The sequence below is a fragment of the Diplotaxodon limnothrissa genome, linkage group LG12 (assembly GCF_057381915.1).
Source record: "Diplotaxodon limnothrissa isolate DT_005_m linkage group LG12, D_limnothrissa_male_GT1.1, whole genome shotgun sequence".
Classification (NCBI taxonomy): Eukaryota; Metazoa; Chordata; class Actinopteri; order Cichliformes; family Cichlidae; genus Diplotaxodon; species Diplotaxodon limnothrissa.
This window is the reverse complement of record NC_140607.1, coordinates 12,905,579-12,924,270: the sequence shown is the minus strand read 5'-3', so window position 1 is coordinate 12,924,270 and position 18,692 is coordinate 12,905,579. Positions and strand designations below refer to the sequence as shown.

At 42.7% G+C, this 18,692-nt stretch overlaps 1 protein-coding gene across 4 annotated transcripts in view; it reads right to left on the bottom strand.

Moving 5' to 3' along the window:
* Window positions 1–2,165: 2,165 nt before the first annotated feature.
* Window positions 2,166–18,692, bottom strand: part of rimbp2b (RIMS binding protein 2b) — a 106,618-nt gene continuing 90,091 nt past the window's right edge. For 2 of the 4 annotated variants that reach the window (XM_085367980.1, XM_085367979.1), the window contains 12 exons: window positions 18,227–18,388; window positions 15,961–16,737; window positions 14,758–14,866; window positions 14,081–14,206; window positions 12,558–12,739; window positions 10,368–10,536; window positions 10,126–10,188; window positions 9,690–9,793; window positions 8,306–8,332; window positions 7,698–7,769; window positions 4,713–4,847; window positions 2,166–2,363 (listed from right to left, as the gene is read on the bottom strand). In XM_085367980.1, the coding sequence (XP_085224106.1) occupies window positions 2,166–2,363; window positions 4,713–4,847; window positions 7,698–7,769; window positions 8,306–8,332; window positions 9,690–9,793; window positions 10,126–10,188; window positions 10,368–10,536; window positions 12,558–12,739; window positions 14,081–14,206; window positions 14,758–14,866; window positions 15,961–16,737; window positions 18,227–18,388 (2,124 nt within the window). Of the gene's footprint in view, window positions 2,364–3,803; window positions 3,831–4,712; window positions 4,848–7,697; window positions 7,770–8,305; window positions 8,333–9,689; window positions 9,794–10,125; window positions 10,189–10,367; window positions 10,537–12,557; window positions 12,740–14,080; window positions 14,207–14,757; window positions 14,867–15,960; window positions 16,738–18,226; window positions 18,389–18,692 lie in introns of those variants that run through there. The other 2 variants (XM_085367981.1, XM_085367982.1) reach the window with 1 other exon arrangement.

Below are 18,692 nucleotides of genomic sequence, written 5' to 3'. Positions count from 1 at the left end.
AAGGCAGTCTGAAAATCAAGTATAAACATTTAAAAACAATTTTACAAATGGACAAAGTACAAAAAGAGCAACAGTCACTCAAAATGAAGAGAAGCAATGTCTGAGGAAGTGGTTCGTAAATAGGAAAAAGGTGTTCATCAGTTTACTGTAGGTGCAGATGGCGGTCTGGCCGAGAATTGTACAGAAAGCATCAGAATGTTTTGCATACATTCTTGTTTTGTTTTTTTTCTTCTTTGTTTTTGGCAGTTTCAGTTCAACTCTTGTGTATAGAAAATAGTCTGGATTTAAACGGCATGGGAGGATGAAATGGGGAAACTGAATGATGTAAGGTAGGAGGAGGTGGACTGTTCCATTTCACGCACAAGGATGGACATCTGCACAATCCCTTAGGGCAGCTTTGAAAATACATTGGCCTTCAATTCATTGTACATTCACTACTCTACATTAAGGTGTAGATATATATATAGATATATCGATATACAGTACTTGTATCCTGCACCAACATAAAGTGGGACACTGAACAGGCATCACTGACGGATTGGCTTGAAGAAAAGTATTTCAGATCAAATATATTTTGGGTTAGGAGGGGCAGCATAGAGGTAGCCTTGTGTCTCACTGTTTACTACTGTGAAGTCATCAAACCTGTAGCATTTAGTGAAGCTCAGAAGTGTTGCATGTTAGAAATCCACCGCAGTACAATGGCTGATTTGATCTGCCGATGCCATATCGCACAGTAACTATTTCTTTAATGCAACTGTAAAGTCATGTTTTAATTTGGGAGTATAGTGTCAACTTTAAAAAAATCTCCATACATATGAATTTGGTATAGGGGGAGAATTTTCAAAAGTTTTTCTAGGATTACAAAAATGTTTATTTTTGAGAGGTTTAACAATAAATGGACGACAACACTGGAGACTTGAATAGTTCTACGTAAGCTCTGTCGCATGGAAACAACAGTCACACAATACCCTGCATGTCACAAGTTGGGATTGACATTTGCGAACGCCTTTTATGAAGTAACATAAATGAATAGTAGGCATGAAACTGCATGCTCTACTGCAGCGGTCCCCAACCCCCGGGCCTCGGACCAGTACCGGGCCACGAGAGTTGAGGCTCAGGTGTGAAATGTATAGTTTTCAGGGTTATTTTGTTATCGTTTACTCAGTTTTCCTTGGTCTTTTCACGTGTGTTATGAATAAATTTTCGTTTTTTTGGTACCGGTACTAGTTTTATTTTGTTGTATTTATCCGCGACACCTTAAAGGCCGGTCCATGAAAATATTGTCGGGCATAAACCGGTCCGTGGTGCAAAAAAGGTTGGGGACCGCTGCTCTACTGGACAAAGTACTACCCATTGTGCAATTATAAGGCAAATACATGGAGGTTGGATATACTAGGCATTGTCATTTAGGCTGATTTGACTGCAAAGACCCTGTAGTAAATACAGTATGTGCTTGTTGCTGACACGTCTCTGGGGAGGGAAATATGCCTATATCACAGCTGTTGAAGTAGGGCAGAAGAGAAGGAGTTAATTCTGCTGATTTGTCAACGTTTACTGCACAGTATGTCAGCTATGCTGACTTAAAAGTACTGCATGCTCCAGGTTCCACACTAACCCCGTTGCATCGTATGCGATCTGAAGGGGCCAGGAGGGAATGTGCTGAAGTAACGCATGCAAACCTTGTGTACAATTTACGACTGGCTGTTTTGGACTAGCTCAAAGACACTCAAATCCATCTTCACATCAAATTCAAACTGGACTCCAAGGTTTAAGTGAGCCCTCAGTATTTGAACGACATTCTGGTTTCTGTGTACAACACACTTGACTCATGATGTCTCTTAAGTGTCGCACTTGACCAAGCAGAAAATGAAAATCGCTGCAGGCTCAGTCTTTCCTTTCTACAGCAAAATCTCATCAGCCAGAGAGTTGGAGGTAAGATCACTACATCGTCCGACATTATGAGGTCTTGGGACCGTAATATGAAATGTTTTTGAAAATATGAGTGGATACTGTTCGACAAAGTACAAATATTCTAGTGTACAACAGATGTAAAAGAATAAAGCATTTGCTAAGCTCACAAATGCCACCTGTCCACTGCATTTGGATGAGTTTGTTTTTAAAACACTACAAGGATATGGCTGACACTCTCCAAGTATGTCAAGAAATTATTTTACAGCGCCAAGTCTTTGCAATAGTTTCTTCCCTTTGGAGAGCAGTCCCTTTTTCTTTTTGGAGGAGTACATGTCCATTGGGGCCCTGATGGGACTGCCGGGCCCCACGGTGGCGGGGCCAGAGCCAGGGATGTGTGGACGCACTGTGGAAGAGGCTGCTCTTCTGGGCGGACCCGATTTTTCCAATGGAACCTAATGGGAGACCCGTAAGGGACAGTTGAGGGTGTTAAAAAGCCAACCGTCTCTAACACCCCTGTCACTACTCCCCTCCTTCTCTTAAGTCCTTTCTGTCTCAGCTGGGCCAGCATAGCTCTGAAGTCTACTGCCCTCCCTGGATGTTGACCCACCCCACCCACTCTGTCAGGTAGAAACAGTGTTTGTACATATAGCTTTTTTTTCTTTTCTTTTTTTTTAAATGAAGCTGCTATGAATAAACTACAGGAACATGGAATTTTAGACTTGACATTGACTAACTTCCACATCAGTTTAAGGTGACAACATTTCCCAACACTGTCAAAGGCGGGGCAGTTTCTCTCACATAAAAAGATACATTTGCATTTTGGGACAGATCTACATCACATTCACCTTCCTCCCTCTTACATATACATATTTACTGATACAACTGGGTTACAGAGAAACCACCAGCCACTCTTCCTTTTCTGTAATCATGAGCTAAAAGGCTCCTTTAAATTGCACTTTGGGAAGACACAGGACAAAAGATCACATTTGTACGAAGTTGCATTTATATATACATGTGTCAACGCACAGTAATTTACACACGGGTAAAAATGAAGTGTGATTTTGAAAGCTAGTCTACGTGACCTTTGAGAGAAAATTGTTTGTCCAATTACAAGTCAAAGCACAAAATAAAATGCACCACTGCTCAGAGTCAGGCTTCCGCCTTGGCATTTTAGCTAAATGCTAATGCAGCTGTTTTGCACGGCACCTTCAGTGCCATTTGCAGTGGTCGCTGTGCAGCAAAAGTTGCATAGTCTCACTTGAATTAAGAACCAGTTCTTGGTCGTCAACTAGCTAATCTTGGTTCACAGGATTAGGACTGATTTGAAAACCAGATCACAAACAAGAAAAGGCAAAATAATAATAATAACAAAACCCATCCTAAATTTGGCTACAGGAAGAAGAAAAAACGTGACAATTTGAAGTGTAAAACCAAACAAGCTTGTTTAAAATGTTTATTTTTGTGAATGTGGTTTTGCATAGAATTGCTCGATTTTCTGCTTTTCCTTGATTTTACTGTATATCTAATTTGAACTGTTATTTTCCAGATTTGAGGGTCGCTGTGCAACAATGGCCTTTTAGCTTACCATGACTTACAGCAGGAGCCTTGCTTCAGGAGACGGACATTGTCATGTACAACACTCAGAGAAACAACTGAAGATACCACACCTTTTTTTGTCTAATGCATTGGCTAGGGTTTCTATGTCCTACCAACAAACAGCATCAAGTTTTTTGGTAACACAGAGAAGTTTCCTAAAACAACCTACAGGAATGTCATACAAAGTATACATGTTGCATACCAGAAACTAAGGGTACCCATGACATCTGCATTAGACGAGGGGAGCGTAATCTTGGTATCCTCAGTTGCTCACTTACGTGACGGAAACAGAGCCTTTAAGGTGTGAAATGAACACTCTTCTTCTGTTTTGCCAAGCAGGTGAGGAAAAGAAATAAAACAAAAAAATATGGTGATGGCATTTCAATAGTTTGCACTATGACAATGGCAAATTAGAACACAAGGAAGGAAATATCTAATGACACCTATTAATATATTCTTTTTTAACAATTGCATTATTTGTTAAAACACAAAAATAACATCACATATTTACATTTAGTAAAGAGTTACTTCTGAAATGATTCTCTGATGGCAACATAGGCTAAGTGACCTTTGCGTGCTACTTTACAAGAAAGCAATTTACAAAACAAGGTGTTCAGGAGCAGATACAAAAAGTTGAACTACACTAGACTCATCTTTATATAAAATGATCAAGAGTTCATGCATCTGGACTATATACCATGCTGAGCTACACACTACATAGTTCATCTTTCAGTACAACAAAACTATTTACTCTATTAGAAATGACTTAAGATCAAACACAGAATATATTCATAAAGCATCTGTCAGAATGCTAAATACACATGTGCAAAAAAAGGTATTAACGGATCTTTTCCCAGACATGACATGACAAGTAAAAAGTCACAGGAGCTTCTTGCCCTTTAATTTTACTCTCATTGAGAATGCTTTATGAATACAATATATCCATGTATTATACAATGCAGAACTCCCACTCCCACCCACAGCAGTGAACATGAAAAATAAAATACCTCTGTCTTAAAATTTCTTTTTTTTTTCTTTTCATCGATTTCTTAGACATCTATTTATTTACAGTGTAATGCTATAAAGTCAGAAATCCCTTTTTGCTCAATGAGACACACACGCACAGACACAAAACTAAAGGAGATAGAGGGAACTGAAAACAGTAAATGGATGACAGAGCGCTAGTACTGCGAAGGAGCATGTACCCTTTTGGTCTTTATCCGTGCTGGAGTGTCCTGGGGGTACCGAGATGGTGAGTCAGTGAGAAAAACCTCTACATCATCAGGCACTTCTTCTAGAAAGTTGGAAGGAACAAGTCCCTTGTGTCCATTGAGCTCACCCTGTGGAGTACATGAGGACAGCGAGACTCACTGTGGTGTATTTAACTTTCAATTTTTACCTTTTGATTTAAACCTTTCTCCGCGTAGCAGGGATGGAGAATTTTAGCAGCAGTAAAACCGAGAAACTTGAGGAACACTCGCCAGCCACTTTATTAGTTACACCTGTTCAGCTTCTCATCAGCGCAAATATCTAATATCCAATCACGTGACAGCAGCTCAATGCTAAAAGGCATGTAGATAGGGTCGAGACGAGCTTCGGAGGTTGAGGACAAAAAGAGTTTTAAGTGATTTTGAACCTGCCATGGTTGTTGATGCCAGAGGGGCTGGTCTGAGGATTTCAAACAATTGCTGATCTACTAGGATTTTTCCAACAACCATCTCTAGGGTTTAAAGAGAACGATCTGAAAAAGAGAAAATATCCAGTGGGCAGCAGTTCTCTGGGGGAAAATGCCCGTTGATGCCAGGAGTCAGAGGAGAATCACCAGACTGCATTCGGCTGATGAGGAAAGCAACAGCTGGTTATGACCAGCAAATGCAGAAAAGCATCTCTGGATACACAACCAGATGGGCTTCAAAAACGCAAGACCACACTGGCAGCCACTCCAACAAGGAAACTTCTAACAGGAAACTGAGACTATAATTCACACAGCCTCACCTAAATTGATCAACAAAAGAATATAATTATGTTGTCTGGTCTGATGAGTCTCAATGTCTGCTGCAACATTTGATGGTAGAGTCGGAATTTGGCAGAAACAACATGAAAGCATGAATCAGACCTGCGTTGTATCAACGCTTCAAATTGGTGGTGGTGCAATGGTGTCGCTTAGCATCAGGTCACCATCATTTAAACACTACCTGAGTAGTGTTGCAGACCATCCTAATCCCCTTATGAACACAGTGTACCCATCTTCTGATGGCTGCTTCCAGTGACATAATGCATCATGTCAGAAAGCTCAAATCATCTCAACTGGTTTCTTGAAACACAACAATGAGTTCACTGAACCCAAATGACCTCCAGAGTCAGGAGACATCAATCCATCACAGCACCTTTGGGATGTGGTGCACGACATGGATGTACAGCCAACACATCTGCAGCAACTGTGTGATGCTGTCATGTCAATATGGACCAAAATCTCTAAGGAACATTTCCAGAATCGTCTTGAATCTGTGCCACGAAGAACTAAAGCAGTCCTAGAGAAAAAAAGAGGATCCAACCTGATACAGGAAGGTGTACCTAATAAAGTGGTTGATGGTTGTTTTCCTCACTATTAATTTCCTTCTCTGCCAAGCCTGTTCTTGTGTTGCAGTTTTAGGCCAATTAATCCTTCATTATATTCCTTCATTCTCACATAACCATTTTTAGATGCGTGTTATCATTTTCCTTTAACTGCAGGAGAACCCTCCTGTGTTTGACAGGATCTTGGTATCATATGTTCTTTCACAAGAAAACAATATTATGATTGATTGATTTGATCATTTGCATAACTGTATCAGAGAGAAATCTGATCACTGACACCTAAAGAAGCATCTTCAGCTGTGAGAAATCTGGCCAAGATCTCAATGCCTGGCTTCAGTCTGGGATTACATGAAGACAGAACCTAAATCCGCCATGAAAAACTGTAATTGCAAATTGGTTCCTGTAGACAAAAGATAGTCCGCTACAGTAAAGCATATTCTATACCGTATTTTTCAGACTATAAGGCGCACTTAAAATCCTTTAATTTTCTCAAAAATCAACAGTGCGCCTTATAATCCAGTGTGCTTTATGTGTGAATTTTGGTTGTGCTTACTGACCTCGAACCAATTTTATGTGGTACACGGCAATCTGTCAAAAAATGTTTTAGTACGACTTTGGTAAACTACGAAGCCGCACCGGTTGATGGATTGTCGGAGCATTACGGCTACCGTAGTCAAGAACCTTGCGGAATAATCTGGGTCCAAAACTCCCTCCGCTTCAGGTCCCAAAGTCAAACGAACACTGCGGCATCACTGAGAGTTAAAAACTGTCTAAATTCTTTCACAAAATGATCAGCGTTGCTGCTTTACCAGGTGTAACAATTAAGTAACAATTAAATAACATCCAGGCGTCCATGAAAACAGAATTTATTAAATTTAATGGAGTTAGAAGTTAGCAGGAAGTTATCTCGCTAGTTTCCATCTAAACATGATATAGCATGTTCTGAGAAATTTCTGAAAAAATTAAAACGTACAGCTCTACTATCACTTCCAACATAAATGAAGACAGAAAACTAAACAGTAGTGACTTTTGTACGGTTACTGAAGTTGTGCTAGCTGGTATATAATGATGTGCTACGTGATCGCTAGCGACTCAGCTATGTTAGCATAACATAAACAGTAAGGCTGGAGGATGAATGCTAACTTTTTCTACTCGATAAAAGTTAACGTGAGGGTTCCCAATGGTTAGGGACAAATGCAGTCGCATGGCAGGATGCTGTAAACATACCAAACTTCAGCCGGGAGAACAACTGAGATAATCCAGCCACAATACCAGGTTAGTCATTAAAATACTGCAACAACATGGCAATAGAGCAGCTGCAAGAGAATTCAACATTAATCAGTTAATGGTAGGGAAGTGGAGGAAGCAAGAAGAATGAGTTGAGTAAAGTTTGACTTATCTGACTGTTTTGTTTCGCTTAATGCGCCTTATAATCCGGTGCACCTTATGTATGAAAACAGACCCGTTCATCAACAGTGCGCCTTATAGTCCGAAAAATACGGTAAATTAATTTATAAAGTGCCCCAAAACCTTTAGCTGAATCACTTTTTTTTGTCCATAAACCTCGTATTGCTTTGTCCTCTGGTCAGCTCATGTGAATTCTGTGTACTTACATAGTAAAATCCATCTTCATCTATTTCACCAAAAACTGTGATGACATCACCGGCACAGAAAGTCAGTTCAGTCTGTCAAAGAAGAAGAAGAAAAAAAATAGCATTACGACATGTTTAGCCCATCTCTGTCCGTCACAGCAAGCGAGCACTCTCCAAAACATCCAGTTCTCGGGCAGTGTCATGAGTTTGAAATGCTTTTGCTTCCTTCTCCAAATCACTGTGATGCATCTTAAACACTAGTGTCAATTCAGTCTCAGCACTCAGGACTGTTGCAACTGTTAATGCATCAAATGTTGTAACTTTGAAGACAGGATTGCAGCACACTGGGCACATCTCTTTTATGGGATTCTGGAGAACACATAAACCAAACAGCGCATGTGCACAATATGTAGGAGAGCGGTCAACACAAAAGACCAAACCAAGGAGGGGAGATGCTGGCTCAGGCAATGCATGTGAGGGGCTTTAATTCATGATCACCGAGGAGAGGACAGAGGGCCGTGGCCTGGCATCCGAAGCCCACCTCCTCTTTTGCACTCCAACAAACGGGTGGGGGGGGGAAGAAACACACAGAGAGCAGACAATACCGTACCCTCCTAACCCTCACTCACCTCCTCATTCAGTCTGTTGCCTTCATACTGTGTCGGTGGCAGTGCCAATAGAAAGGTGAGAGTAAGTGAAATGGGGGGAGGGGCCAAAAAAAAAAAAGACAGCACAAGCTAACACAGCGCTAACTCCTCAGATAACCTCACCTGTGCACATATTATCCAGGGAATAATAATAAGGGAATAATTCCACTTTGTCTTAAAGAGTTTAACAAGAAGATTAATACAACTTCATCTGTCTGTTAAATAAGACCAGGGCGCCAGGTGAGCAATCGTCTCCAGGGCTGAAATATGAAGCCAATCCACAAATGGGTAGTTTCACATTTTTTAATGGGAGAACAGTGGTTGAAGACCACAGGATGAGCAAAATTATTGCGACTGAACACGGTGAACTTGCAATCTCAAGTAATCTGCTTCGAATACAGGTACCAGTTTTCACTTGCAGTCAGCTGACGTCTTCAAAAGGAGGCGCGTCAAGATGGCAATAAAATGGCAATGACACCGAGTCAGTCTGCTGTCAATTTCCCCCTGAATAGGGTGAAGCTGGCAAATGCATCCAATCTGTTTGTAATAATACGGCAATTAACTGTGATCTGCACACAAAGAAACTCAATTAAACTGAAATACACATAAACTTGGCAGCTGCTTTACAACTGAAAGGGAGTGTTGTTGGTGGGCAACCAGTTGGTTGCCACCAGCTACTTGTGATCGGTTTCCAGCAGCAAAAAATTAAATGCAATGACTAAACACATTAAGGGTTACAGTTCTGCGTGATTAAGGGCTTATGTGCTTCAACTGAACGCAGCTGTCAGGGATTACCTAAACTAACTGAAGCCAAAAAAGTGGACCTTTCATGCCTTTAACCCAATTATCTGACAAATAACAGCTCGCTACACAGTGAACTGGATATCTAAGGAATTTTTCTCCATTTTTTTTAGGAACCTGTTGAAAAGTTAGCTCCGAAATTTAGCACCTCGCCCTCTCATTCAAGTGTGGTTGTGAAGCTCCTAAAAGCCAAGATGGTGGTAAACCTAAACTCATGAGCATACTTAACGTGACCTAAGATAAATAAAGGTCGACACAGATTTGTTTTTGAAACCAGAAATATGTGGATCCCTCCCTGCAGCCTCATGTCTGTTCATTTTTAACAGACAGACATGACTGTAGAATCAATCTTCTCATGCAACTCTTCAACACAGTGAGCATCTCTCAAACGGTCAAAATATTCCTTTAAATGCTAAACCTTGGAAAAAATACTAGCATTAATAGTAGAATATAATCTCTCATTGCCTGCATGACTCAAAATATTTGGTGCTTTTTCTGCTTTTACGCCTCTGTGACAAACAATGATTGAGACATAGCGGAAAGCTGGAGCTGCGGGGAACGGTACCTCGACGTCAACGTTAGGGGAGCTTTCTCGGGGGTCGTAGTCATACAGAGCCACCATTCTTCGCGTGGACATCGGTTGCTGACGCCCGCTTCGCCTGTTTCTTTCTAAGAAGAAGAAAAGCAGAATACAGATAGAGAGACAAGAATAATCACTGGTAAGAATGTAAAAACGGAACTGGGTGTGATGACCAATGACCATACATAATGCTCGTGTAAGACCATGTGCCTTCAGTTTAAAGTGTGTCCATGTTAGAATGACAGAAAATATAATACATGTATTCAAAATCATTATATCTGGAAAACCCCTTGAGATATACCAGCTCATTTTCAAGAGGGGTACAAAAATTTAGCCCACAGATGAATAAAGATGGTGAAGAGTGAAAAACAAGCAGTAAAGATGAAGCGGAGAGCTTAAGAGCATCTCGCTGCACACAGACCTCTTTTGGACTTTCTGGACCTGCGATTTATTGAGCGGCCATCTTTGAAACGGTCACAGTTCACTTCACAGGAAAGCAGAAAAACATAATTAAGCAGGGAGAGTAGAGGAAAGGAGAAGCGAGTCAGTAAAAGACAGTCCAGTGTATCATTAAGTTGGCTAGATAGACACAAAGGTTATCAGGGCAGAAGGAAGAAGAAAAGTCAGATGGTCATTTAGGAGGAAAAGAAAAACATGTCTCACCTAACTTCTCCACAGGAGTGTTAAGTGGGAGGAAGCCCTGTTTAAGGAGCTGGTCCATCATTTCATTGTCTTCTGTTTGGATCTCGGAGACCATGTTACAGGGGATCAGACCCACTCGATCTCGGATCTCTGCCCTGTAGAAACCATCCGTGTCTTTGTTCCCAAACACCTAAAAGAACAAGTATCAGAGTCAAAGGGCAGATACCATGAAACTGACAGATTAGGAGTGGACAGCTTATCTGGTCTTTAAGTCTGACGCCATTTGCCGTGTCTGGGCCCAAACTCCACTGCCGGTCCCCAAGTGAAACGATCACTGCGGCATCACTGAGAGTTGAAAAACTGTCTAAATTCTTTCATCTCTAATAAAATGATCAGTGTTGCTGCTCTACCAGGTGTAACAATTAAGTTTAACATCCAGGCATCCATGAAAACAATTGATTAAATTTAACAAAGTTAGCAGGAAGTTAGCTCGCTAGTTTCCATCTAAATATAATATATCATGTTCAGACAGAGATTTCTGAAACAAATTCATACGTACAGCTCTGCTATCACTTTCAACATGAATGAAGACAGGAAAGTAAACAGCAGTGATGTTTGTCGGGTTGCTGAAGTTGTGCTAGCTGGTATTTAATGATGTGCTATGTGATCGCTAGTGACTCAGCTCTGCTAGCATAATATAAACAGTGAAGCTGGAGGATAAACGCTAACTTTTTTCCACTTGATAAAAGTTAACTTGAGGGTTCCCGATGGTTAGGGACAAATGCAATCGCATGGCAGGATGCTGTAAACGGGCAAACTTCAGTCACTAGAACAACTGAGATAATCTATCCTCAATACAAGGTTAGCCATTAATATACTGCTGCATGGGCTGGGCTGTAGTTACATTGTAAGGTTTTAAAAACTGAACTTTAAAATGAATATCGGTAATAAAAACCCAGAGAGGCCGACAGTGATCACTGACCATTTTTAGGAGATTAAATGGAAGAAGATACAAAGCATTAAAATATGTTAAAAACACATCAGCCTTAATTAACGCAGAGTAGTTTGGACCCGGAAGCAGGATTCATCACGTCATCACTTAAAGACCGGATTGCTATTTAAAGGCAACAACATTTAAAGGTGGGTGAATTTAATAACAAAAAATTGGGGGTTATGAAGCTAAAGGATGACTGATATAGGATAAGGTGCATACCAATATTTGGTGATTTTAAAATCCAATATACTGATAGATGCTGATCCTTTTTTCTTTCAGACAGCCTTCCTTGGTTGTTGTGTTGCCAAAGGGGTAGGGCTGTGCGATATGACCACACTCTTATATCCCGATATAAGACATCTATCGTCCCGATAACTAAATAAATCACAAAAATTTAACATTGTCTGTAAGTTCTGTGAATCTCAGGAAGCTGGACTTGGAAGTGTTTCCAGCTGGGTGTCGTGTACCTGGAGTCGAGTGTTTTAACCGATGCATGAAACTATACAATTTTTGACATAAGTTGTAACGGCCACCATTTTCATTGTGAGTATTTATTACACAGCATGCTGCGGGGAAAAGCCTGTTGTAACTTTTGAGTCTAAGGTTTATGTTTTAGCACCTGACGGCTCTTTTTTGCTTCTCACCCGTAAACTCTCTGCATACTCTTTCACGTGGTTCAGTTTATTTTGAAAAGTCTCAACAGGATCTTGAGCTTTATTGTGAAAGGTTTATGTGGAAAATAAACAAGCGGACACGTGATGGTTTTACCGTCGTTGTTGCTAACGACAACGCATAAAAACAGTCGCTTGTCCGTCCGTAGTGTGGTTATATTAAATATAAGAGAAAGAGAGAACTTTAAGAAATTAATATAGCCACTACAGTGACCATAAAAACTATGAAAAGATGTTGCTGTAAACAGTTTATTTTGCGACACCACGAAACAAACGATAGTGTAAAATGAAACGATAGATGTTTTTATGTTATATCGAACAGCCCTACAAAAGGGAGTGCCCTCTGGTGGACAAACTATGCAACTTCATCACTCAAAATATGGCTGAAGGGTGTTTCTCCCATTTCTTCATTGATTTTTTTAATTTTCGTTCATTAGCTGTTATAAATGCTGATATTGATAGATTAGCCAATAACTAATATCGGCCAATAATACTGCCCCACCATGTCTGTATGGTATGCACGTATTTAAAGAGACAGTCTACCACCTTGATGATCTGGCCTTCCTTGAACGGCAGCTCCTCATCAGCAGCGTCGGGATTAGGAGACATGGACAGGGGGTCATAGTCAAAGAGAGCCACAAACACACGGGTCATCTCCTCCGGCTCGGACTCCTCGTAGTAATCCGGGGAGCGCCGTCCCCGCCCGTGCCTGCGCCCACCATAGCCGTCTGAAACATAGAGGAGGCCTCTGCTGCTACTACCAGCCTTATACAGCCACGTTGGCTGTAGAGGCAATGAGAGCAGAAGATGTCTCTTTGTTAGAGCTGACAGGGGAGCGGGCGATGAGATGCATGTGTGAAAAAGGAGCCAGGGGTTTAATGCGATAAATACAATTTTACCTTGGTTATAATATTAACTTGGAAAACAACCAGGCCCTTTTTTTTTCAACGAAACGATCGAAACACACCGGGGTTCTTTGTTCACACATCTCTGCTTGCTGGCGTGTCAGTTACCAAACGTCACACAACAACACAACACAGGCAGGAAATGCGTGTCAGGCAGTTTTGGGAGGGTGCAAGGGAAGCTGAACAACCATACACACCAGGAGGACACAAGTAACACTGCACTGTTGCTCATTGCTGTTTCACTGCCTTATCTCGCAGAGGCTGATTAGCATGCATGCTTTCATGAGTTCAGACACAATGAGGAGGGTGTTCCCACAACAACACAGGTGTAATGTCATGCTCTGAGGCCAGATCTGGAAACAATGTGCAGAGGAAAAGGGCAAGGAGGCACGTTCACATGGGTGATAACACATCAAATGCCCCAGCAGCTCCTGGCAGCATAGATATCAGGGACAGTGAGGGGGAAAGGATGAATCTGATATCAGTTCCTCATGCTTCTCATGGATCACCATGTTAAATGTTACAATGGCAGATTATAAGTCTAAAAAATGGCTCGGAAATATTGCAACAACTTCCCGCTTAGCAACTGAAATATGCCATTTGGGTGGTGTAAAATGTGCTTCAACAGTCGGAAGTAATGAATGTGCACCTGAGTGATACGGACAAAGCAGGAATGCAATAATTCATCCAGTAGTGTGTCCGTCTTTCTCACTGTACTGTAAACAGCTCATGCAAAAACGTACAAAAGGGGCTACAGTCTCATAAAGGCAGGGAGAGGGAAAAGAGGAGGTCGAGGAAAGAATAAGGTGGGAGGGGAAGGGGGAAAAAAAAGGCATTGCTAAGTTGCAGCAGGTTGGAGAGTGGGCTGGACATGGAAGGTAGATGGGAAGACAGGATAGGTGGGTTGGGGTTTCTTGGGGTTTAAGGCATTAGGAGTACATACAGGGAAGGGATTTTCATTCTCCAGCAACAGGAAAAAGTGGCCAGTCTTGTCTTCCCCCGTCAGCTTTTTTCAGCTAAGCTAAACTAAACCAAACAAAGCAGCTGTCCAGAACAGAACAAAGACCACCGCGACATCACTGCATGTGTTCAAACAACAGCGCTTGGGCTTTTCTGGCATGGTCAAGGTGAATTGTCATCTTGGAGAGAAGCTGTACCACATACCATATTGATCCTCTGAGGACATAGATCGCCATATCCTGCGCCGAGCTACACTGCCATAGTAAACATCCTCCTTGACGGGTGAGAGGTTCCCCTCACTCCCCTCACTGTTACTGTCCATGGTGATCTCTACAGAAGACACCAATCACAACGGTCAGAGATCCCCCCTCACACACACTCTGCTCTACCCCATGGCCCATTCACTCATGCTGAGACAGTAGGATGATGAGGTTACCCTGAGGTGGGGGTGGGTGGGTGGGGTTAGGGTGCACAAGGCAACAGGTTTTCACTCTGGAGTCACTGGATGTAAAACAGCAATGCTTGCACTGTTTGCGAGGAGGTCGGATTGGCTTGGTAATGGAAACATGTTAACCCACGGTAAACACAGGGACAGTGGGGGCGTGTCTGAGGTGAACTTTCCTGCAAAACTGCATGTGAACATTTGGCAAATCCAGCTCATGAGGATGGACAGCTACAGGGTGTGCAAACACCACCACCCCCCTCAAAAAACAAAACAAAAAAACAAAACAAAACAAAAAACACGGGGGGTCTACGTGGTTGTTTAAGCTCTATGGGAGAGATGTACAGCTCGGCTCATATGGGTAAGACATGGTATAAATCACAAGCACAAACATCAGTGGCCCTGCAGGTGGAGATCCTCATGTGGTGACCTCACTAACCAATGGATGGGATAGGTCGTCGCTGAGGAGGGGTGCCGATGTGAACCGGCCTCCTCCCTGAATGGTCCAGACGATCGGCGCTTCCATGTGACGGCGAGTTCCCAATGATCTTAGGAGTGAAAAACAACAGAGAAGAAGTCAGCACCGCGATTCACCTACAACCTGCAGGCAAGTAAACATTTAAAATAATATTTCAAAAAGAAACCCCACAATCCTGTTAAAACAACTAAAAACAAAAACATAAGAGCAAATGATGTGGTTTCCATTTGTCCTTAGGAAGGCAAAATAATAGAAAAAATAATAATAATGAATAATAAAGAAACCGATCAAACCATCAAAAGAAAAGTAAATCAAATCAACCCCCAACACAACAAGATGGACAGGGGTTCGGGAAAGGTCAGATGTTAAGCTAAAGACCATTTGTTTGTTTTGTTTTGTTCTGTGCATGTCAGCACCTTGATGAGAAAAGGAAGCAAATGATGGCACAAAGAGACAGAAATCATGGTGAAAGAACAGAGAGAGCGAGAGTGGGAAGAGAACGAGTATGAGCTTTGGGAAGCTGCGGTCAAATGAGCAAAAGATACTAACGCCTTTAGCCTGTGGCTTCGGATCACATCAGCTGAAACGACGTGAAAAGTCGTGATGAAGAAGAATTTTAAGACAGAGATGAAGGCTTAAATGAATCCCAACAGGCTAAAAGTCTTGAATTGGCCTCCTTTTTTGTATGTGAAGTGATGGAAAGCAGAAGATGGCTGGAGCTCTAGAGGGTGAGACATGGAGAGCAACGTATGAAGTCTGCAGCTGGCAGAGAGAAGAAGGCACAGGCGGGGGAGAGCAGAGGAGCAGCATGTCCCCATGCACTGCACAGAGACTTTCCTTTACATGGAGCCTTTCCCCTCAAAGACATGAGAAGTCAAAACTTTGTTAAATGGCCTTTAGGTAATTTGAAAGTTCTACTTTATAAAATCCACCGAACACTAGAAATACAAGCAAAGTAATTCACACAAAATAAAACATCAAATGAGACCAACCATGACCATGTGATAAACTGTCAAGAATGGAGGAAAACAGAAAGTCAAACGAAATAAAGGGGGGGTCTCTTAAAAAGAAAACAAAAACAAAAAAACAAACACACAACATTAAGAAAACAGAATGGCTGCAGCTTGCTGATGAAAAGTACATCAGAAAGTCTGAATCACACACCAGCGCCTGGTCCCGGTTGAGCCTGGACAAAGACTGGGCCCTAGCCTCCCTGTGGGGGCTGTAATAGACCCTGTCCAGCTCGTTCAGCCTGCCCTCGCTCAGGGCCCCTTCCCTGGAGTAGTTTCGCGGCCCAGCATCCCGACCGGGCCCAAAGTGCTCCCTGTTCCTAAAATCACCCGTGTGTACCGACTTGGCCGCGATCACTGGGACATCGGAGAACTCCTCCTCCACGCTGCACTGCCGTGTGAGAGTCCTTTTCCGGCCCATGGCCAGCGCCCGCCTCTCTACGGGGCCTTCACAGTGAATGATGCGCACAGGTCCTCGCATGGGGCTCCCGTGAGCGTAGTACCCTCGATGGCCCCGCCCTAGAGAGCCTTCTTCTTCACTGCCGCAGTCTAAACCGCTGTCAGGGCTCTTGGTGTTCTGGCGGTTGGGTCGTCCCAAGCTGCGGTCGTCGGCGCTGTAGCAGTACCGGCTGTCGGTGAAGCGAGGGGAAGAGCGTTGGCGTTGCAAGCGGGTGCTCTTGCTGGGGGTGAGATGGTTGCGCACGTGAGCGTCTTGGGGGTACATCCTCCGCTGAGTGTGCGGCGTCCCCGGTCGCCCCCCGTCTTCGAAGGACAGACGCTGACCCATGCTGTCCACGCTGTCCGACTCTTCCTCGGCCACCTCGGGGATGCTGTGGAGACGCTTGCTGCGGAGCGACTTCTGCTTCACCACCTCCCTCTGGAGGTCCCAGCAGTCTCTTTCCTCAGCTAAGTCCTGACGCTTGTAATATGCCTTCAGTCGCGACCGAGGTTGGGGGTAGGAGGGGGGTTCAACATCCCACAATTTCACAGTTCAGTTCAAGTAAACGGTTCAGTTTATATTTTTGCGAGGGAGGGGGGGGGGGGGTTTGTAAAGTTTTTCGAAGGTTTTAGAACAGGCAGGAAACAACACAGTGTGTGAATAGAACAAATGGGGGGGAAAGACAAAATAAAGACAGAATTAGTTATTTGTGGCTATGTGGTAAGACATGCAGTCTCATTCCGTGAGGAGGAAATGGCATGCTCTGAACAGGAATCTGTCACAGCTTTAAGATGGAGCGTTAAATCGTAAAAAGTGGACACAGAGTTTACACATGGAAAACATTTAAACGAATGAAAGTACTGGACGCTGTGAGTGTTACAGGTGAGGGCGGTGGGAACATTTATAAGGATGAAATGAGCAGATGAAGTTTTTAAAAAGCAAAAAATGAGAAGAAAACAAAAGAACAATGCCAAGCTGAGTGGACGCACTCCTCCTGCGTATTCACATCGCTTTACAACATCTAAACGTTTAAAGAGAATAAAAAATGTGCAGCAGAGATTTACACATAGATGTGATGACAAAAAGGAGATGAAGAACTGGCGCACAGACAGAGTTAATACACCAGTATATACCCCTCATTAACACCTCATTGATCTACAGGTTTTACTGGACAAAATCAGTGGTATGCTAACCGAACCTGTAGTGATTTTCTGCTATAATACAAAGAAAAGATCAGCCAATACAGTACAGGTAGCTCTCGCTCTTATAATAATGCTTTTCTTTCATGATATCAAGTTGTCTTCCACACATCCCCGCTGACAGACCAAATGAAGACGGGATCATGTGCCGACAATGTTAACAATAACATTCAAATTAAACATTAGGACATGACAGACATAAACAAAAGTGGATATTTCCATTTAAGTACTCACTTAAATGAGATTCCCATGTGCACTTGATATGCCATGACCCTTTGATACAGTACAGTATATTAATAGTTGCATTTCAAGTTCACAGTCTTAACATTTTGACTTTCAACACTTGTAAAACTAGTCTGGTACAGTAAATCGAGCATCCAAATGCAATGCAAATGGTAAAAGAAAACACTGTATTTTTTTTGGGGGGGGGGGGGGGGGGGGGGGATTTGTTTACACCCTTTCCTTCTCACATGCATCTTGTACAGCTTATGTATACACAGCCATATGATCAGCCTGGGAAGAATAAAGCAGAGCTGGAGGGGCAGGGGTGGAGGAGCAGGTAGGGTGGGGAGAGTAGGGAGGCTGATTCGGCTAACGCAGCTAACAGGCACGGGAGATTAGCCAGGCAAAGCCACGACGGGCCTGGTTGTAGAGCTTGTGAAAGATAGCAGGTATCTCCAGAGGTGGCAGAGCCCTTCTTCCCTATATCTTTATTTCTCCCCACCTTCCTGTGTCCTCCCTCCAGGCCACTGTAGAGTGAAGGCGTGCAGGTAAATATGTACCTTGAGAGTGTTGTGAGAGTTGATGCTGCGTCTGCGGCCTTCCTCCAGCTGCATCTCAGAGTAAAGATCCTCCTCGTCCTCCTCCAGGATGTCAGACAGGTCAGATCCTCGGCTGCTCTCTGTGTAGTACTCCTCACTGTGGCTGTAGTGGTGATGATGGTGCTAAGGGAAATGAATGAGAGAAAGCAAGCTGAAGAGCGATGGTAAGTAATAAAAGCTCTGAATTCAGGTCCTTTATTTTCAGCAACTGTGTGATGCTGTCAACCTGAAACCTGCTGAATCTGTCCCTTTAAGAGTTAAGGAAGTTCTGAATGCAAGATGTATCTTATAAAGTGTCCAAATTATAAGCCTACAGTACATATTATAATACACACATTAAGATGGGACTCGGTTTGATTTCAGACTGATTTGATTTGATCCAGCAAACCGATTCTCCTGACACGCTGAGCACAGCTTGTGTTTTCTG